Here is a 21,818-nt window from a genome sequence, read left to right as displayed (position 1 = left end):
GATTTACAGTTTCATAGATGTACAGTGACAAGATCTATTTTGGTCACTTGACCATAATCAAATGAACTTGAAAAATGCCATAAAATTCAATCTAAATAATTATGTATATCAAACCACACATGCAAATCTGGCATCTCTACATCTATGTGAGTTTGTGCATGTGTAAGCATTTGGGTTGAAGGTGGCTTCCTGAAGTCTTGCTGCTCTAGCCTGGCTGTGTTTGCTGTACAGAGGCTAAAGTGGCATCCAAAGACACAGAGGCCAGAGTGAAAATCACAGAACCAGAGGCGGCCGTGCCCATACCTGCTGCTGAAGCCCCTCAGCCACAAACTGTAGTAATTGTGGTGACTGAACTAGAACCTGTAGAGGGTGAGGTCACAGACCCACAGCCTTTAGAAAACGGGCACAGTGAACCAGAGCCAACACAGGCTGAGAAGCGGGTCGAGGTAAAAGAAGAGCAGCCCGGCACTTCAAAAGTTCCTGGTGAGTATTGCTAAGAGTAAAACCCCAATAACAACTTGTCAGTGTTGGGGAAGCTACTTTGAAACTAGTTTGTAAAGCTACAAGCTACAGAAAAACAATGAGAATCGCAACTGAGTGACAACTTTAGAAGATTCGTTAAAGGACATTCCAAACTAATGAACTAAAAAAAAAACATAGATTGAACAAAGCAATAGTTACTTAACGACATCAGTATTTCAAGGTGCACTCAGTTTTTTGACTGACCATTACGGGCTATTGAGATGAGTGGTATTCATCTGGTCATGTGACCTTAATAAAGGAGCCTTTTTCTCCATATTAGTCTTTTTAAGTCAAATATACAGTACTTAAGTACTGTTAAACTACTAAAAATATGTACTAAAGTAAGACTGCTTAGTTATTTTCTCCCCAACACTGCAAGTTGCATACAGTTTGGGTCAAGTACATATGGAGCCGACAAAGCTGAAATAAGGACAAAACTTTCCTAATCACTGATATCAACAGAAGCATCAATAACCAGTATCAGTAACCATCATATTTTGTTTTGTTGAACCCATCAGGGATGTTCAACTCGTCTAACTTGTCTAATCATCTGATATTCTCGATCTGATCTGGATCTGTAATGTTTTAACGGCACCACATGTTTTGACCCCGGTGTTTCTATACCAGATCTCTCACTACCATCCAAAGACTCAAAGGTTTCTTTCATTTTAACCTGCACAGGAAAGTCCTTCACAGGAAGTTCTTCTTTTCTTTTTACAACTTTAGGATGCAAATGTTATATTTAATTCCACTTTCTGTAGTCTTTAAAGCTCTGTACTGACAGTGCCTGTAAGATATGTGATCTCTAGCATGCATGTGTGTGATGTACATCCCGGAGCAAGTCCAAAAGAGTAAGAAAAGTCGACTAAGATGTTGTAATCTAGTTTATAAGTAGTCTATTTGTATTTGTGTGTCCACTAACATTTAAATTTATACTGATCAGCACCTTCAATGAAGAAGTCTGCTGAGACAAAAGCTACCCCTAAAAAAGGTATTGTTTGACAAAGGAGTACAGAGAAGTATATCAGTCAGTGTGTGTTTTGTGTGGAGATGTGTGTATATGTGCTTTGAGCATTTATACTCGCTGCGTTGTCTCTGAAGCTTTAATAATGTGGCTTTGTCAAGTATTCGAGTATAGACATTCAGGGCGCATAAAGTTGCTGAATCTGTTCCTGCAGCAACAAAATGAATCTTCTGCAATAATTGAAGCATAGCTTTTCTCTGTGTATTGCAAAATAATGTTCATGGGTTTCACCGGCAAGCCAAAATATAACCTCACACTTCCTTTCATCCACATGTGTGTTGCTTCACGGCCTGGCGGGCCATCAGATAAGCATGTGGTTGTATACATATCGCTTCTGTCTTGCAGGGCACACTCTTATCGCACTTCCTCCTCACACACGTATACACAGCCACAACAAAGTCACTGTCATGCTTGTTCCATCTTTTACTTGTAAGTGGGTTCATGTTGAATTTAAAGTTCATGTATGCATGCTGAGTTTGGTCTACGGCTGGAAATGGAGTTCAGTGATAGGTGGGTGTATGTGTCAATCACACCTTTATTTCAGATAAAGATGATGATGTCACCGCCAGCACCCCATCACCTCCACCTTCAGCAGGTTGGTAACCATGACGATCCATCCTCATCAAACCACTCTTTACACTTCTTTACTAATGTTCTTGCTATAAAAATGTCAGGTGAGCTTTTGAAATTCTAAATAAAGCAAATACTTCAGAAGGAATAAGAATTTATGAATAAACCCAGCTAAAGCTGGGACTAAAAATGTATATTTACAGCTCTAGTTGAAGGAACATATGTGCAAAACCCATGCACGTAATGTTTGTGATTTTTGCCTGATTCCTACAAGCATTTGGACCCTTTATATAATATGTAATCATATCTATATAAAGGAAGAGATGCAGAAGACATCTGATGTGTATACAGTATTTATACACATAATGCTTGTACAGAAATGCATAATTCATGTTTTTGCATTTAATACAATGTTCTAATGATGTTTTACATGCATTGTAAATTCAAATCAAATTAAGGGGGAAAGGAAATAAAAAGGAAAAGGAAGAAAATTAATTAAAAGAAAAAAACTGTCAAAATATGCAATGTTTGATTAAATTAGACTTTTCATCATTACATTTTTAGGCCAATAAACATCCCTTCACTTGGCAAAAACAGATACTCATAATAAATAATATTTTGTTTTCTTTCACAGAGGACGGCAGCACTCCCAAGAAACTTTCTATTGACCTTCCTAGTAAGAGTCTTTTACTAATTAATGCCCCCTATTACTTTCTACCCAGAGATTATATGTGAACATTAATTTGATCAAACAGGTTCAGGTTTAATAACGTTATTTACAGTAAAGCCTTGCCCTTTAAATTTACATTGTAACACTTTCCAATGCATAAATTCCTTTGCTCATTCTATCTTTTATGTCACTATAAAACATAATTTTATGACACTGGCATTGCTAAAACATTATAATAGTTGTTACAATATTATAACATTCATTTATCATATTTAATTCATTTTAAAGAAAAACATCCCTGATATTTTTAAGTAATTCAAAACTAGGCTAACAGTTGTATGTAATATACAAATATTCTGAGCACAATCAAGCATGATGTTTCCTGGAAAGACAATTGAACATGTATGGAACAATGCAACCATTATGCCACATTTCGCTAAATAGAGTGTCATTAACAACCTGCTCCTGCGTTCTATTTATGTTTTATATGTGGAATTGTGTGCCATTGTGTGTTTACAGTGTGTTGGCCGCAATGGACTTTACAGTAATATTTCTTAGAATATGCTGTAAATTTCTCTCTGTCTCTGTTTAGATGATAGCGACCCTGAGTCAACCAGGGGGAGGAAAGACTCAGGTAATTCTATAACTACAGTAGATGCTTTAACTGATCCCATAGAAGCCAGAAACACAGGCTGCAGTAGGACTATGTCTAGTCATAAGACGCTTTCTATAGTGCCTAATTTTCCCACAATGGACAGCCAAATGGAACCGGCACATGGGTACATTTGGCCAGAGTGGTGTAATAATCCCAAACCCCATCTTGAAAGAAACTTGAGGGGTTTTGGAGATCATCTGCCTTTTCACACTCCATGGGAAAATGAGTGTTTATATTTTTATTTGGAAAAGATTTAATCTCATCATTGATCATTGACTAAAATCATCTGTGAATTCTCATTGAGCAATCTGAATATTTTCCGATATGATTTTGCTACACAATGTATATTTACATATGTTAACCGATTCTCTCTTTTCCCTCTTAAAGGTCATTGTTCAGTGTCTTTATGCTTTCCATGTTGCTTTGTGGCAGCAATGTGTGATGACGATGTGTCACTGTGTGTTTGTTGAGTACTCGTGTGTGTGTGTCAGTTAAGGCAATTGGATGAATGTAAGATATATGGATTTAAAACATTTTATAATAACTTTCATTAAGAAATTGTATGCATATTATTATATTTAAATATAAATATAGAGATATTCATATTTTAATGTGCTCTAGCTACTGTAATTAAAGAAAAGAATCACCCCCTTTAAAATAATCAGATTTTGTTGCTTTGCAGCCTGAAATAAAGATGGACACAGCTTTTGTTTTATCCAGCTGGATTTACTCTTGCAACTTATAACATCCAAGTGAAAGATATAACAGCAACATGTAATAAAAAAAACAGACTCATTGAAATGGAAAAAGTATCACCCCCTTGTGACAGTATGTTGTTGAACCACCTTTTGCTTTAATTACAGCCTTTGGTCTGTTGGGATATGTCTCTACTAACTTTGCACATCTAGGCTTTGCAATATTTGCTCACTCTTCTTTGTAGAACTGCTAAAGTTCAGTTAAATTTGATGGTGACTGCAGTCTTCAAGTCATATAGAGATATTCATATTTTAATGTGCTCTAGCTACTGTAATTAAAGAAAAGAATCACCCCCTTTAAAATAATCAGATTTTGTTGCTTTGCAGCCTGAAATAAAGATGGACACAGCTTTTGTTTTATCCAGCTGTATTTACTCTTGCAACTTATAACATCCAAGTGAAAGATATAACAGCAACATGTAATTAAAAACACAGACTCATTGAAATGGAAAAAGTATCACCCCCTTGTGACAGTATGTTGTTGAACCACCTTTTGCTTTAATTACAGCCTTTAGTCTGTTGGGATATGTCTCTAATAACTTTGCACATCTAGGCTTTGCAATATTTGCTCACTCTTCTTTGTAGAACTGCTAAAGTTCAGTTAAATTTGATGGTGACTGCAGTCTTCAAGTCATTCCACAGATTTTCAATGGGGTTTAAGTCTGGGCTCTGTCTAGGCTATGCAAGGACATTCACTTTTTTCTCCATTAACCACTGTGTGGTCAGTTTTGTTGTGTGCTTTGGGTCATTGTCATGTTGGAATTTCCTCAAGATTTTGACGGTATTTTGCCCCATCCACTTTTCCTTCTATCCTGAGTGCTCCAGTCACTGCTGCAGAGACTCTTACCACCTCCATGCTTTACTGTATGTGGTCAGTTTTGCTGTGTGCTTTGGGTCATTGTCATGTTGGAATTTCCTCAAGATTTTGACGGTATTTTGCCCAATCCACTTTTCCTTCTATCCTGACAAGTGCTCCAGTCACTGCTGCAGAGATTCTTACCACCTCCATGCTTTACTGTAGGAATGCTGTTATTTGGATGGTGAGCTGTATTGGATTTCCGCCAGACATATCGTTTGGTGTTGAGGACAAATAATTCAGTAATTTTAGTCTCATCTGCCTCAGAATCTTCAAGGTGCGTTTTGGCAAAGCTCAGTCGTGACTGCATGTGGCCTTTCTTGAGGAGTGGCTTTTTTCTTGCAACGCTCCCATAAAAGCCACATTTGTGGAGAATTTGTGATATTGTTGTCACATGCATACAGTGACCACTCTTTGTCATAAATTCCTGCAACTGCTTCAGAGCTGCTGTAGGCCTCATGGTCGCATCTCTGATCAGTTTCCTCCTGACTCTTTCATCCAGTCTGGAGTGACGTCCTGATCCAGGGAGGGTCTGTGTTGTACCAAATACCTTCCACTTCTTAATAATAGACTTCACTGTGCTTCTAGCCATTGATAAAGCCTTTGAATTTTTTTTGTATCCATCTCCTGACTTGTGCCTGTCCACTACTTTCCCTTTTGACAGTGCCTTGCCACACATAGTTGATTGTTTGCTTCAGTTACACTACCATGGACTGAAATGCTCCAGGAAATCTCCTTTCATGCTGAGCTAATCAAAATGACCACAGCTGATCACAGTTGAAAGTCTGTGGATGTTATAAGTTATAAACATTCACTTGGATGTTATAAGTTGCACTGAGCAAATACAGTTGGATAAAATAAAAACTGTGTCCATCTTCATTTCAGCCTGCAAAGCAACAAAATGTGATTATTTTAAAGGGGTGATTCTTTTCTATACCCACTGTATCTATTAAGTATTATATAATATGCTAATAAAAATGAAAGTTATTATAAAGTTACCAATAATGTACGAGTGCGGTAAGTGTGTTCTTTCTCCTAATTGGTCAGTGTGGTCTCTGGGGGATGGACAGCCTGCCGAGGAGATCGAAAAACAAACTGAGACTCCGCCACTCTCGACTCTGTTGATTGAAATGCCGCAGAGTGGTTCCATCAATGTCGGTCAGTAATTGCAGCTTTATAATGGGTTTTGTTCATTTTCAAGCTCTTATTCACATCTTTAAGATCTCACAACATTTCAAAACATCAAACATTTATTATATTGTTATTTGAAAGGTGGCGACATCACCTTCACTGCTAAGGTGGAGGCCAAAGACTTGCTTCGTAAACCAACCATTAAGTGGTTCAAAGGAAAGTGGATGGATCTGGCTAGTAAGACGGGGAAGCATCTGCAGCTTAAAGAATCTTTTGATCGCTTTACCAAGGTGATCCCACTCAAACAATGTATTGTAAAGAAGCATTTTCATAACTTTCCCATTCTTCTAGCAATTTTAGGCATTGACTTTCCCTTTGCTGTAGATTCACACCTTTGAGATGCACATTATTAAGGCGAAGGAGAACTATGCAGGGAATTACAGATGTGAGGTCACCTACAAAGACAAATTTGATAGCTGCTCTTTTGACCTGGAGGTCAAAGGTTTGTTTTCTGATTCAACACGACAAACACAGACACCAATACTACCAATCAGAAGTCTGGGGTCAGTATGATTTTAATTTACATTGATCAAATGTGACAGTAAAGACTTCATATTATAATGTTACAAAAGATTTCAGAAGATGTTTCTTGAGCAGCAAATCAGTATATTATAATGATTTCTGAAAGATCACGTGACACTGAAGACTAAAGTAATGACCGCTGAAAAGACAGCTTTGCATCACAGGAATAAATGACATTTTAAAAAATATATTCAAATAGAAAACAGTTATTTGTAATAATATTTCACAACATTACTGTTTTTACTCTATTTTTAATCACATGCAGTCTTGGTGAACATAAGAGACAAAAAACATTTAAAAAAATCTTGCTGAACCCAAACTTTTGAATGGTACTGTACATTTTATCCATTTACTGTATTTAATTTTTTTCTATTTCTATTTCTGCTGTTTTTTCCCTCCAGAAATCCCAGAGGGTTCTCAAAACATCGATATCCGCTCAGCTTTCAAAAGAAGGTAAAGGGGGAACATCCTCCCTGAAAACTATTTTTATTAAGAGAAATGTATAGCAATGTTCAGAAGAAAATGGCAGAAAAAAATTAAACCATGTTTTTAGTATTAAAATCAATAATAAAATAATAATAATAAAAAGTTATAATGTTACAGTATGATATTCGATCATTTACTTACTCTGGATATTATTAAGCCGTTTTTTTTCACAGCACATACAGGTGAAATTTATCAGGGATATCATGTATAATGATATATTATTTATTTATATTAGAAATATATCAATTAGATGTTACTGTATCATTCACAATTAAAAGTAAATCATACTTGACTTTGAAAATCTTAAAATATTAATTTCCAGCATAAATGTTGCATTAAAATCTTCTCTGTGAATGTTTAATGAATTAAAACAGGACTTCTGTTCCAGTAATCCTCAACAAACCATTAAGAGAAATGTATAGCAATGTTCAGAAGAAAATGGCAGAAAAAATTAAACCATGTTTTTAGTATTAAAATCAATAATAAAATAATAATAATAAAAAGTTATAATGTTACAGTATGATATTAGATCATTTACTTACTCTGGATATTATTAAGCCGTTTTTTTCACAGCACATATAGGTGAAATTTATCAGGGATATCATGTATAATGATATATTATTTATTTATATTAGAAATATATAAATTAGATGTTACTGTATCATTCACAATTAAAAGTAAATCATACTTGGCTTTGAAAATCTTAAAATATTAATTTCCAGCATAAATGTTGCATTAAAATCTTCTCTGTGAATGTTTAATGAATTAAAACAGGACTTCTGTTCCAGTAATCCTCAACAAACCGATGTACACAAAAACATGGTTTGTTGAAGGACTGGATTACCAGAAAGTTCTCAGTTAACCATTTTGTCAAAAATATTTACCATCAAATCAACCCGTCGACCAAACCAATGTGTTGAACTGTTCAAAGGCCAATGCTTGCATTGGGAGCTTCCACCCCAACAATGTGTCAGAAAGCAACGCAAACTATCCAAGCTCATACTGTTCTCCCAAAGTACCTCTGAGAGAATCAGTCATGAGTCCACTGGGATCACCCTTGGTAGCTTGTGCACAAATCAGTTCGCCCAACGCCAGTGCTTTCGCACTCGGCTGCCACGCGAAAAGGTTCTTGTGTACACCTCAATTCTACATTCATTTGGATGCAGAGATTGGAGGCACTTGCGTTGTTCTTTTAGCATTGTTTGAATCTGATGTTTGTGAATTTTCTGATTCAGTTTCCATTAATCTCTTGTGAACAACAGCACTGATGGCCAAGACGATGCAGGCGAGCTTGACTTTAGTGGGCTTCTCAAACATAGGTGAGAACTCAAGTCTGTTCCCCCAACGGGACCAATTCTTTCTTATTTTTGTGCTTTTTTTTTTTCTTAAGCCCTTACAGGGGTGTCTTTTTCTTCATACTTTATTTTACACTGTTGTTAAAACAGTATCTTTTTCACTCTTAAAATAAGTTTCTTCATGTTATTTATTGCAACAATGCAACTACTCCCCTTAAAATATTTAACCATCCTGTAATGTGGATAACACTATTTATGTGCCATTATTATTATTATTATTATTAATACACATTTTGGCATATAAATAAGATTGTATCAACAAGTGTATTTTGTTGCCAACATAAAGGAAATACTGGATTCACACACAGTAAACAACCTTAATTTTTGAGTTTTGCTTCTAGAAGCATCTTTTTTTCATGAGGTTTTGCTTTAGTGTTCTGTTGTTAGCTAACTAGCAGAAGCTAAACTCCTGCATAACTGAGAAAAAAGTTATCCTGGCTTGTCTCTTTTTTTCTTCCCTACGCTTTCAGACAAGGCAGGTTAGTACCGTAGGTAATTAAACGATTAGACGTTATCACTGGTAAGTATTATAATCCTTTAGCTTCCCAAGCATGACCTGAACAGGAACTGTATAAGCAAGAGTGTTGGCCTACTGTAGTCCGGTAACACTTTATTTAAAGACAGCATTCATAAAAGATTCAGCAATGCTCAGAAATGATGGAAACAACCCTTTAAAATTGGGTCAGAATTTCAACAGAACCTGATGAAAAGGGAAAAATTTTCCACTCATTTATGAGTTGTTGATGGAACACTTCTACATGAAGCTGTGAAATAGTGTTATCGCTACTTTTGTTAATGTAATCTTGATTTATACTCGAGAAACAAGACACACAACTGCAACTGCAACTGCAAACTTTCAGTGTTCTTAATACTTGCCTGAACAACTACAGATTTGAAACATACATTAAAACATGAAAATAATAATGTTACCACCGGACATTCAGGGAAATGTCTGGGTAAGAAGAGGGCTGAATGACAAACACTGATGACGACTAATTTAACTGTCTCACACCCTGATCATGTTTAACGACTGTGATCATGTATAACAACAATATTCACTCCTAACAATAAACCCTGACTTCTAACCCTAATATAAAAGAAAACAACTACATTGGTGGATGTGTTTAGATAGGACTCCTGCAAAGAGATGGGTGCAGTTTAAGCTACAGGACAGAGTCAATAGATTACTATTAATGAATTAAGAAGGCTGAATTAAGGCTGTTGATCAATGAAAAATTAAATTATAAATATGATAATAATAAACCAAAATGTATTCAAATGAATTACAATCAATCTATATCTATCTAGCTATCTATCTATCTAAATGATTTTCTTTCTGCTCATTGTTTTTATTGTTGGTTTATACATATAATTACATTAAGCACACCAACAATAAAACTAAATACTTACTTACATAATATTTATATAATTATGTTTTCTCCGCATATTTTTTAATATGATGTTTATGTAACTTCAAGTTATTTAAACAGTTAAAACCTTTAAAAACACATGTTGAGACCTGTACTAAATTAATTTGACATTGACAGCCCAAATTATAAATCGTCCTAATATAAATGACATTATAATACACTGAAACAAATGTCACTCTTTTAGTAAATGATTTTAGTCTGTAGATCCATCATGAGCACGATCATGTGTTAACCACATGATAACACAATGTTCTCCCCCTTTTACTGACCTTATCCTTTCCAATCATAGTGAAATTTAAAAGTAGTACTGTAGCTAAAACATCCCTGATATTTTTAAGTAATTCAAAACTAGGCTAACAGTTGTATGTAATATACAAATATTCTGAGCACAATCAAGCATGATGTTTCCTGGAAAGACAATTGAACATGTATGGAACAATGCAACCATTATGCCACATTTCGCTAAATAGAGTGTCATTAACAACCTGCTCCTGCGTTCTATTTATGTTTTATATGTGGAATTGTGTGCCATTGTGTGTTACAGTGTGTTTGTTGGCCGCAATGGACTTTACAGTAATATTTATTATAATATGCTGTAAATTTCTCTCTGTCTCTGTTTAGATGATAGCAACCCTGAGTCAACCAGGGGGAGAAAAGACTCAGGTAATTCTATAACTACTGTAGAAGCATTAACTGATCCCTAGAAGCCAGAAACACAGGATGCAATAGGAATATGTTAAGCGATAAGACGCTTTTTAGTGCCTAATTTTTCCCACAATGGACAGCCAAATGAAACCGGCACATGGGTACATTTGGCCAGAGCGGTGAAATAATCCCAAACCCCGTCTTGAAAAAAACTTGAGGGGTTTTGGAGATCATCTGCCTTTTCACACTCCATAGGAAAATGAATGGCATGGGTCAGAATATTATTTGGTAAAGATTTAATCTCATCATTGATCACTGACTAAAAACATCTGTGAAATCTCACTGAGCAATCTGAATATTTTTTCGAAATGATTTTGCTACACAATGTATATTTACATATGTTAACCGATTCTCTCTTTTCCCTCTTAAAGGTCATTGTTCAGTGTCTTTATGCTTTCCATGTTGCTTTGTGGCAGCAATGTGTGATGACGATGTGTCACTGTGTGTTTGTTGAGTACTTGTGTGTGTGTGTGTGTGTGTGTGTGGATGATTGGAAGATATATGGATTTCAAATGTTTTATAATAACTTTCATTAAGAAATTTGATGCATATTAATATATTTATATAGAAATATAGAGATATTAACATTTGAATGTGCACTAACTACTGTAATTACCTATTAAGTATCATAATATGCTAATAAAAATGAACGTTATTATAAAAAGTAACCAAAAATGTACGAGTGCGGTAAGTGTGTTCTTTCTCCTAATTGGTTAGTGTGGTCTCTGGGGGACGGCCAGCCTCCCGAGGAGATCGACAAACAGATTGAGACTCCGCCGCTCTCGACTCTATTGATTGAAAAGCCTCAGAGTGGTTCCATCAATGTAGGTCAGTATCTCAGGCTCTTGTGCACATCTTTTTAGATCTTGCAGCATTTATTCAATAAAACCATCTATTATATTGTTTGAAAGGTGGAGACATCAACTTCGTTGCTAAGGTGGAGGCCAAAGACTTGCTTCGTAAACCAACCATTAAGTGGTTCAAGGGCAAGTGGATGGATCTGGCTAGCAAGACTGGGAAGCATCTGCAGCTTAAAGAATCTTTCGATCGCTTTACCAAGGTGATCCCACTCAAACAATGTATTGTGAAGAAGCATTTGCATAACTTTCCTATTCTTCTAGTAATATTTGGCATTGGTTTCCCTCTGCTGTAGATTCACACCTTTGAGATGCACATTATAAAGGCGAAGGAGAACTATGCAGGGAATTACAGATGTGAGGTCAACTACAAAGACAAATTTGATAGTTGCTCTTTTGACCTGGAGATCAAAGGTTTGTTTTCTGATTCAACACGACAGACACATATTCAAAGACACCGATACTACCGTTCAAAAGTATGATTTTAAATTAAATTGATCAAAAGTGACAATGAAGACAAGTAATGACTGCTGAAAATCGGTTTTGCATCACAGGAATAAATTATATTTTTAAAATATATTCAAATAGAAAACAGCAATTTATAATAATATTTCACAACATTACTGTTTTTCACTCTATTTTATAATCAAATACATGAAGTCTTGGTGAGCATAAGAGACAAAAACATTAAAAAAAAATAACTTACTGAATGGTAGTGTACATTTTAATCTCTTTGCTGTGTTTCATTTTTTTCTATTTCTATTTCTGCTGTTTTTTCCCCAGAAGTCTCAGACGGTTCTCAAAACATTGACATCCGCTCAGCTTTCAAAAGAAGGTAAAGGGGGAACATCCTCCCTGAAAACTATTTTTATTAAGAGAAATGTATAGCAATGTTAAAAAAAAATGGCAAAAAATATAAACTGTGTTTTTAGTGATAAAATCAATAATAATAATACAAAATGATAATGTTACTGTATGCTATGAGATCATTTCTAAATTCTGGCTATTATCAAGCATTTTTTTCATTTTTACAGAAATTATGTTACAATATCATTCAGAATTAAAAGTAAATCATATTTGATACTTGAAAATCTTAAAATATTACTTTCCAGGAGAAATGTTGCATTAAAATGCCAGAAGATCTTCTCTGTGAATGTTTACTCAATTAAACCAGGACTTCTGTTCCAGTAATCCTAAACAAACCGATGTACATAAACATGGTTTGTTGAAGGACTGGGTTACCAGAAAGTTCTCAGTTAACCATTTTGTCAAAAATATTTACCATCAAATCAACCCGTCGACCAAACCAATGTGTTGAACTGTTCAAAGGCCAATGCTTGCATTGGGAGCTTCCACCCCAACAATGTGTCAGAAAGCAACGCAAACTATCCAAGCTCATACTGTTCTCCCAAAGTACCTCTGAGAGAATCAGTCATGAGTCCACTGGGATCACCCTTGGTAGCTTGTGCACAAATCAGTTCGCCCAACGCCAGTGCTTTCGCACTCGGCTGCCACGCGAAAAGGTTCTTGTGTACACCTCAATTCTACATTCATTTGGATGCAGAGATTGGAGGCACTTGCGTTGTTCTTTTAGCATTGTTTGAATCTGATGTTTGTGAATTTTCTGATTCAGTTTCCATTAATCTCTTGTGAACAACAGCACTGATGGCCAAGACGATGCAGGCGAGCTTGACTTTAGTGGGCTTCTCAAACATAGGTGAGAACTCAAGTCTGTTCCCCCAACGGGACCAATTCTTTATCTTAAGCCCTTACAGGGGTGTCTTTTTCTTCATACTTTATTTTACACTGTTGTTAAAACAGTATCTTTTTCACTCTTAAAATAAGTTTCTTCATGTTATTTATTGCAACAATGCAACTACTCCCCTTAAAATATTTAACCATCCTGTAATGTGGATAACACTATTTATGTGCCATTATTATTATTATTATTATTAATACACATTTTGGCATATAAATAAGATTGTATCAACAAGTGTATTTTGTTGCCAACATAAAGGAAATACTGGATTCACACACAGTAAACAACCTTAATTTTTGAGTTTTGCTTCTAGAAGCATCTTTTTTTCATGAGGTTTTGCTTTAGTGTTCTGTTGTTAGCTAACTAGCAGAAGCTAAACTCCTGCATAACTGAGAAAAAAGTTATCCTGGCTTGTCTCTTTTTTTCTTCCCTACGCTTTCAGACAAGGCAGGTTAGTACCGTAGGTAATTAAACGATTAGACGTTATCACTGGTAAGTATTATAATCCTTTAGCTTCCCAAGCATGACCTGAACAGGAACTGTATAAGCAAGAGTGTTGGCCTACTGTAGTCTGGTAACACTTTATTTAAAGACAGCATTCATAAAAGATTCAGCAATGCTCAGAAATGATGGAAACAACCCTTTAAAATTGGGTCAGAATTTCAACAGAACCTGATGAAAAGGGAAAAATTTTCCACTCATTTATGAGTTGTTGATGGAACACTTCTACATGAAGCTGTGAAATAGTGTTATCGCTACTTTTGTTAATGTAATCTTGATTTATACTCGAGAAACAAGACACACAACTGCAACTGCAACTGCAAACTTTCAGTGTTCTTAATACTTGCCTGAACAACTACAGATTTGAAACATACATTAAAACATGAAAATAATAATGTTACCACCGGACATTCAGGGAAATGTCTGGGTAAGAAGAGGGCTGAATGACAAATACTGATGACGACTAATTTAACTGTCTCACACCCTGATCATGTTTAACGACTGTGATCATGTATAACAACAATATTCACTCCTAACAATAAACCCTGACTTCTAACCCTAATATAAAAGTAAACAACTACATTGGTGGACGTGTTTAGATAGGACTCCTGCAAAGAGATGGGTACAGTTTAAGCTACAGGACAGAGTCAATAGATTGCTATTAATGAATTAAGAATTATAATTAAGGCTGTTGATCAATGAAAAATTAAATGATAAATATGATAATAATAAACCAAAATGTATTCAAATGAATTACAATCAAGCTATCTATCCATCTATCTAAATTATTTTCTTTCTGCTCGTTGTTTTTATTGTTGGTTTATACATATAATTACATTAAGCACACCAACAATAAAACTAAATACTTGCTTACATAATATTTATATAATTATGTTTTCTCCGCATATTTTTTTAATATGATGTTTATGTCACTTCAAGTTATTTAAACAGTTAAAACCTTTAAAAACACATGTTGAGACCTGTACTAAATTAATTTGACATTGACAGCCCAAATTATAAATCGTCCTAATATAAATGACATTATAATACACTGAAACAAATGTCACACTTCTCTTTTAGTAAATGATTTTAGTCTGTAGATCCATCATGAGCACGATCATGTGTTAACCACATGATAACACAATGTTCTCCCCCTTTTACTGACCTTATCCTTTCCAATCATAGTGAAATTTAAAAGTAGTACTGTAGCTCCTCACTAAATTCTTGTCTCCAGTCATAAACACAGTACCATCCCTTCCTTGATCATGTGAACCACTGTGTAGCTAAAAGCTAGTGAGGCATCTCTCCCTGTAACAGGTTACCAATGACATATGCTGGTTATCCAGCCCATCTCTTTGTGTGACATGTCTTGAGGAACTAGAAATAAGGAGAATAATAGTGGAACATCCATCTTTCTCATATTAAAGCCTATGCACATTCCTACATAGCGATCTGGTTCCTCAACACATGTTGAAGAGCCATAGCCATGACCTCTGGCCTCTTACTGTCTTACTGCTCTGTGATGTCAGGGAGCACAAGCAAGAGGAAGTTCCAGAGGTGGATGTGTGGGAGATTTTGAAAAAGGCCCGACCTGATGAATATGAGAAGATTGCTTTTACGTATGGCATCACTGATCTCAGAGGCCTGCTGAAAAGACTGAAGAAAACCAAAAAGGAAGAGAAAAAGAGTGAAGGTGCTGATTTAAACTCTATTGGATGTTTACTTTGCTTGATAAATGTGCAGTATTCAGTTCACATGTAATGTAAAATTCTTCAGTTGAAACACTGTTATTCATCTGTAAATTTGCTGAAAATCACTCTCGGGCTATCCAAGCTGTAGATGAGGTTTTTTTTCTTTATAAGAACAGATTTGGAGAAATTTAGCATTATGTCACATGCTCACCAGTGGATCTTCTGCAGTGAATGGGTGCCGTCAGAATGAGAGTCCAAACACCTGATAGAAACGTCAACATAATCTACATGACGCCAGCCTATCAATTAACATCTTGTGCACATCAATTAACAAGTGAAAAGCTGTGCACTTGTATGAAACATCATGGCATTTTAACCTTAAATCATTCTGAATCTGGAGAAAAATATGCACAGATCAAGCACCGTTCACAAAAATACGAATCCATAATTCATAATAACACCTCTCACATCAAAACTACCAACATATTTGTTATGAGCTGTTTCGGACTGTTTTCAATTGTAAACGTTGCTTGATCTCTGCATATTTTTCTCCTGATTCAGATGACTTTTTCACTGGAGCAATATTATGGATAGAGAGTTAAAAATGCCCTAATAATTTCTTTATTATAAACACACAGCTTTTCACTTCACAAGATGCTAATTGATGGACTGAAGTCATGTGGATTACTTGTGGATTATTGTGATGTTTTTATCAGCTGTTTGGACTCTCATTCTGACGGCACCCATTCACTGCAAAGGATCCATTTGTGAGCAAGTGATGTAATGCTAAATTTCTCCAAATCTATCCTAATGAAAAAAACACTTTTCTACATCTCTGATGGCCTGAGGGTGAGTACATTATCAGTCATTTTTTATTTGAATTTATTTATTTTTTTGGGGTGAACTATTACTTTAAATTTCCACTGTAGCATTTTCCAAGAGACTGGAACCTGCATATCAGGCGGACAAAGGTGGAAAGATCCGATTAGTCGTGGACCTTGCTGACCCGACTGTGGAGTTAAAATGGTACAAGAATGGACAAGAGATCCGCCCTACTCCAAAGTATGTCACCTCCTATTCTTACATGCTCTTTTATACATTCAGAAACACACTCATGTGAAACCTTCCGTAAACACCAACCTGCTTAAACCCTTCATTTATTGTGTTCTTTGGCTTGCTGGTCACAGGGGACTCAGAAATGACTCTGTTTGCAGCAAACACACAATGATACACACACAAGTGAACCATCAGCATTTCATACCCGGCAAACACGCAACGTTCTTTAAACATTACTCTGTGCCCTATGATAACTTCCAGAAATGTTTAAAGGACATATGTGATTGAAGGCCAATGTGAAGCTCTTGAGCTACATTTGAAGTTTTAAATGTAGTGTACAATGAGTAATTAACAACAGCAAACTGTACAGGAAAAAGGCACCTCCACCCTCACAGGACTTTAATAGAGTTGCAAAAGCTGCCTGATATTTGTACATTAAATGCATATATTTATCTCTAATGATATGAAGAAATATGTTATGGTAATGCTGCACAAATATTGTTGTTATCATATGTAATATAATTTTTTCTTATTATAAATAGTTACATTTTTTCATATTTTTAAAGATAAAATAATGTACACAAAATAATGTTTTGTGATAGTGTGTAAAGTGCTACAAAAAAAATTCAAAAATCCAATTTCTATTATCTTATTTGTAAGATTTTATCTCTCTTATTTTTTTTATGCTAAACATTTTACAAATGCTGCAAGGAGTGTATAGTTTATATAATAATACTCAATTTTTTTTAAAATTAAGGCAACATGTTTCAACCCACTTCTTATGGTTGTTCAGAGCAACTCAATTAAAGCCATTTGGGTGGTCGGTGCAGCTTTCTGGTTGCTTATCTTCAATGATGTCTATCCCAGTATTCCCTGCTTTTTGGAGGACTCTCTCTTTCTCTCTCCCCCTCTCTCTATAAACAGTAACTGTAACACTAATAGCTCTTCCAGCACTGTTTGATCTAGGCATGATGTCTATCTATCCTTTCTGTCTGTTATCCAATGGTGATCCCACCTGTCTGCCATTCCCTCCACTTCCACCTTCTCCATCCTCTGCGCCGGCTGTTCTGGCTCCTCTGTTCACCATAAAGTAATAGGAAGTAAGTCAGCCAGTCCTCAGGACTGTCTTGTATATCTGAACCAAAGGAGGGACCTAATTTCTGCTGTATACATCTGCTCTGATGCTTTCAGTGCCATGTTTTATGTATAATATATTGCATATGTTGAATGGAATGACAATAACAAAACTATAAGCAATTCAGCAATCACACAAGCAAGAATGTTATTGTACTGAATATCAGCACACACACACAACTTAGACACAATATGGCTAGTTATTTTGTCTATATTTTCTCTGCCAATGAAAACAGTTCCAAAACAAGCCAAAGCAGGGTCAACTTTGGTGTATTTACAGTATGAGCAAATTACAATCAGATCAAATTAAAGGAACAGAATTAACTTCTGTACAATTTTAATTATTTCTGTTTTCTTTTTCCTAATTTTCATTAAAAATAAAGAAAGAATGAATGAATGAATGAAGAAATTAATTACATAAAGCAATCAATAAATAAGATTGAATGAAAGAATAAGTAAAAGACAGAATGAATTAATAAATCAATAAACAAAAGAATGACTGACTGAATTAATAAAGAAAGATAAAAGAAAGACTAAAGGAATGAATTAAAGCAATTAATAAAGAAAATACTTTTTTGTAAGAATGAATGAATAAATGAATAAAGAAATCAATAAACAAAAGACTGACTGACTGACTGACTGACTGAATAAAAACAGGAATGAATAAATGAAACAATCTATAAATAAAGACCAATAAACCAATTAATGAATGAATAAATGACAATCAATTAAGACTGACGGAATGAATGAATGAATCCAACTAATGTTAAATTAAGGATGTGAAGTAAAAATAGCCTTAACTTTCAGTAACTATTAAATTGATTGTGCAGGTATATCTTTGAGCACAAAGGCACTCAACGGATAATGGTTATTAACAACTGTCAGATAAACGATGATGCTGCCTACTCAGTCACTGCAGGAGAAGAGAAGTGCACCACTGAACTCTTTGTGAAAGGTGCGTCTTACCAGCCTATGACTTCATCCTCAAAAAGTGACAGAACTGATAAATACTGATCGTTTTATAACAACTTTCCCAAACACTGCCTGCCAATGATTTGATCATGTACTCTCGGTCTCCTTTGGTCCTCTTATGTAGAACTGCCTGTGAACATAGTGAAAATGCTGGAGCCTGTAAAAACCACAGTGAACGAGAGAATTGAACTGGAGTGTGAGGTGTCTGAGGAAGGAGCCAAAGTTAGATGGTATGTGCGATGGAAATTTTAGGTGTTTAATACCCAATTTTGTGTTTGACACGCAAAGCAAAATGACAAAAAAGCTTCACCTCTTTGCTGTCTGTCTGGTACAGGATGAAGAATGGGGTGGAGGTCCCCACAGGGGTGCGTTCACGGTACCGCGTGAAGTCCGAGGGGACCAAACACTGGCTGATCATTGACGATGCCACAAAGGATGACACTGGCACCTACTCCCTGATGGCCACCGGGGGCACCACTGAAGCTCACGTTCAAATTGATTGTAAGATATTGCTCTTAGAGAGTTATAATTGCCTTTAGGAACTTTCTAAAGATATTTGAATCAAAAACATCTTTATTTCACTCCTTTCTCTGCTATTCATTCATTTGTGTCTTTTTGTTTCTTGTTACCTTTCTTGATTATCCAGTGAAGCCTTTGAAGATTTTAATGGATCTACAGAGTGTGACAGTGTCGTTGGGTCAACCTCTTAAATTGAACTGTGAGATTTACCCTGGAAACGTCCCGGGCCGCTGGTACAAGAACGGCCAGCTGGTCCAGTCAAGCGAACGCATCAGCATTATGCACAGAGCCAAGTATGCCAACTTACTCATTCAGTATTAAACCAATCCCAATCACATCTGCTCATTGACTCATACAGTATACTGCACATAATTATACATATATAAAATAACTAAAACTATAAACTATAACAAAAACTATAACTGTATCAACTGGACTTCATTGTGAAATCCAGCTTAAGCTAGTAGCTGTGGAACATGGTAACTGGTTTCTAACTGGTCACTAGCTGGACAACCAGCCACCATTTTCATTTCATAAAAATACAATATAATATAATATAATATAATAACAATTCTAAGTTTATATCTCAATGCTGCCATTTTCTCTAAATTCTGATCTTACATCTCACAATCCTGACTTTTTTTCTCTGAATTTCTGAGTTCGTCTCACAAATCCCCCCCCCATGGAATTAATATAAAAAAGTTAATTGCAACTTTTTCTCTCATAATTCTGATTTTTCTTTTCCTCGCAATTGTGAGTTTATATCTCACAATTTAGACATTTCTTCTCAGAATTGCATGTTTATATCTCACAACTCCGAATTGTGAGAAAAAAGTCAGAATTTTAATATATAAACTCAGAATCACAAGAAAAATAGCCAGATAAAAAGACGCAATTACCTTTTATTGTTATTGTTTTTTTAAATTCTGTGGTGGAAACAGACTTCCATAGATTTCTCTTTTTTTTTTATTTTTACTTTTCAACTTACAGGAATCACAACCTTGACATTGAGAGCTCCACTATTCAGGATGCCGGTGATTATACCTTTGTTCCTGAGGGATACACGCAGACGCTGTCTGCCAAAGTACACATCATAGGTACAGCAACAATCCAAAAGTTCTTCCAAAATTCTTATTTATGCTAATAAGCTCTCTGAATGAATGCCATTTGGATCAACTTTGCAGATCCACCCAGGGTGCATTTAGAGGCACTGAATGCCCAGGATAACACGGTGGTCATTGTGGCTGGAAACAAACTCCGGCTGGAGATCCCTATTAGTGGAGAACCAGCACCCAGAGTCGTGTGGATGAAGGGAGAACGTGTGAGTAGAGCGGAGTAGAAAAACGATGACTGAAGAAAATATAAAAAAATATAACCAGAAACACCTGGATTAAACTGGGCTCATGGGTTGTTTCAGGTCATCCTTGATTCAGGAAGTCGGATGCGTGCAGAGACATTTGCAGACCACACCTGCCTCACTATTGATATCGCAGAAAGAGAAGATACCGGAAACTACAAGATCGTCCTTCAGAATGAAGCTGGAGAGGACACAGCTAGTATAAAAATCAAAGTTGTAGGTAAGACACTTCCCTCTGAGGGAACATGTTTGTTTGGGTGATGACATTGTAAATTGTACCATATTTTGTTTTATCTAGATATCCCAGATCCCCCTGAGGCTCCTCTGGTTACTGATGTGGGTGGAGATTGGTGCACTATGACATGGGAGCCGCCACGCTATGATGGTGGTTCCCCCATCCTTGGTAAATCAACTACTGTGCATAAAAACAGCATCATATTGATATTTTGGAAGCTTGTTAATTTTAGGTTTTATTTCAAATGATGTTGAAAAATGCTGTGAAATTTCACTGTAATCTCATTACACTACCACACAAGCATCAGCACAAGTGAATTCATGCTTCTGTTTATATATCACAGGATATTTCATTGAGCGAAAGAAGAAACAGAGCTCTCGATGGATGAGGCTGAACTTCGACCTTTGCAAAGAGACCACCTTTGAGCCGAAAAAGATGATTGAAGGTGTGCCATACGAGGTGCGAATCTTTGCAGTCAATGCTATCGGCGTCTCCAAACCCAGTGAGCCCTCCAAACCTTTTATTCCCCTGGGTGAGTACATGAGTGGCCCATCTGTATTATCAATGGTGTGGCATCGTGAGAGGTACAGTATCACCAAAGTGTGGGTTGCTTCACAAATCAAGTCCAGGCCGCAGGTTTCTTTTTAATCATCACCTCAAAACTCCAAAACTTACAACAGAGAAAAACTCTTCCAGCTTCTCTCAACACATTCTAACAAAAGAAGATGCCAGTCACTTTGCTATCAGCTCGGGACTGGGCAGCCATCTTGGTTTGTAGTCCCCATGCTGTAGCCAACTAGATGGCACATACCTTCCCTCTATGACACACCCTCTCACGATGCCTCAATGGGATTTTGTATCTCTTCAAATCAGTTATGTAATGAGCGCCGTTTCTATTATGTAACATAACACAGAATGATCATTTACGCATATCCCATTAAGCGAGTCAAAGACACTGCAGAGACGCCAGAGCTTTTCTGTTCCCGTTTGGGAACG

At 36.0% G+C, this 21,818-nt stretch overlaps 1 protein-coding gene across 1 annotated transcript in view; it reads left to right on the top strand.

Annotated features, from left to right (window-relative positions):
- Positions 1–21,818, top strand: part of LOC107588599 (myosin-binding protein C, slow-type-like) — a 34,148-nt gene that overhangs the window by 1,521 nt on the left and 10,809 nt on the right. Inside the window, 22 exon segments of the mRNA XM_016276787.1 lie at positions 232–483; positions 2,091–2,141; positions 2,751–2,792; positions 3,379–3,420; positions 6,100–6,210; positions 6,325–6,473; positions 6,568–6,685; positions 7,167–7,218; positions 8,514–8,570; positions 9,077–9,085; positions 15,388–15,551; positions 16,479–16,611; positions 17,697–17,705; positions 18,570–18,694; positions 18,836–18,941; positions 19,046–19,212; positions 19,358–19,523; positions 20,221–20,327; positions 20,415–20,551; positions 20,648–20,807; positions 20,886–20,990; positions 21,166–21,354. Coding sequence (XP_016132273.1) covers positions 232–483; positions 2,091–2,141; positions 2,751–2,792; positions 3,379–3,420; positions 6,100–6,210; positions 6,325–6,473; positions 6,568–6,685; positions 7,167–7,218; positions 8,514–8,570; positions 9,077–9,085; positions 15,388–15,551; positions 16,479–16,611; positions 17,697–17,705; positions 18,570–18,694; positions 18,836–18,941; positions 19,046–19,212; positions 19,358–19,523; positions 20,221–20,327; positions 20,415–20,551; positions 20,648–20,807; positions 20,886–20,990; positions 21,166–21,354 — 2,451 coding nt within the window.

This window comes from Sinocyclocheilus grahami, unplaced genomic scaffold (genome assembly GCF_001515645.1).
Source record: "Sinocyclocheilus grahami isolate Dianchi unplaced genomic scaffold, SAMN03320097.WGS_v1.1 scaffold1.1, whole genome shotgun sequence".
Classification (NCBI taxonomy): Eukaryota; Metazoa; Chordata; class Actinopteri; order Cypriniformes; family Cyprinidae; genus Sinocyclocheilus; species Sinocyclocheilus grahami.
The sequence above is the reverse complement of the archived record's forward strand: the minus strand, read 5'-3'. Positions and strand labels throughout refer to the sequence as shown.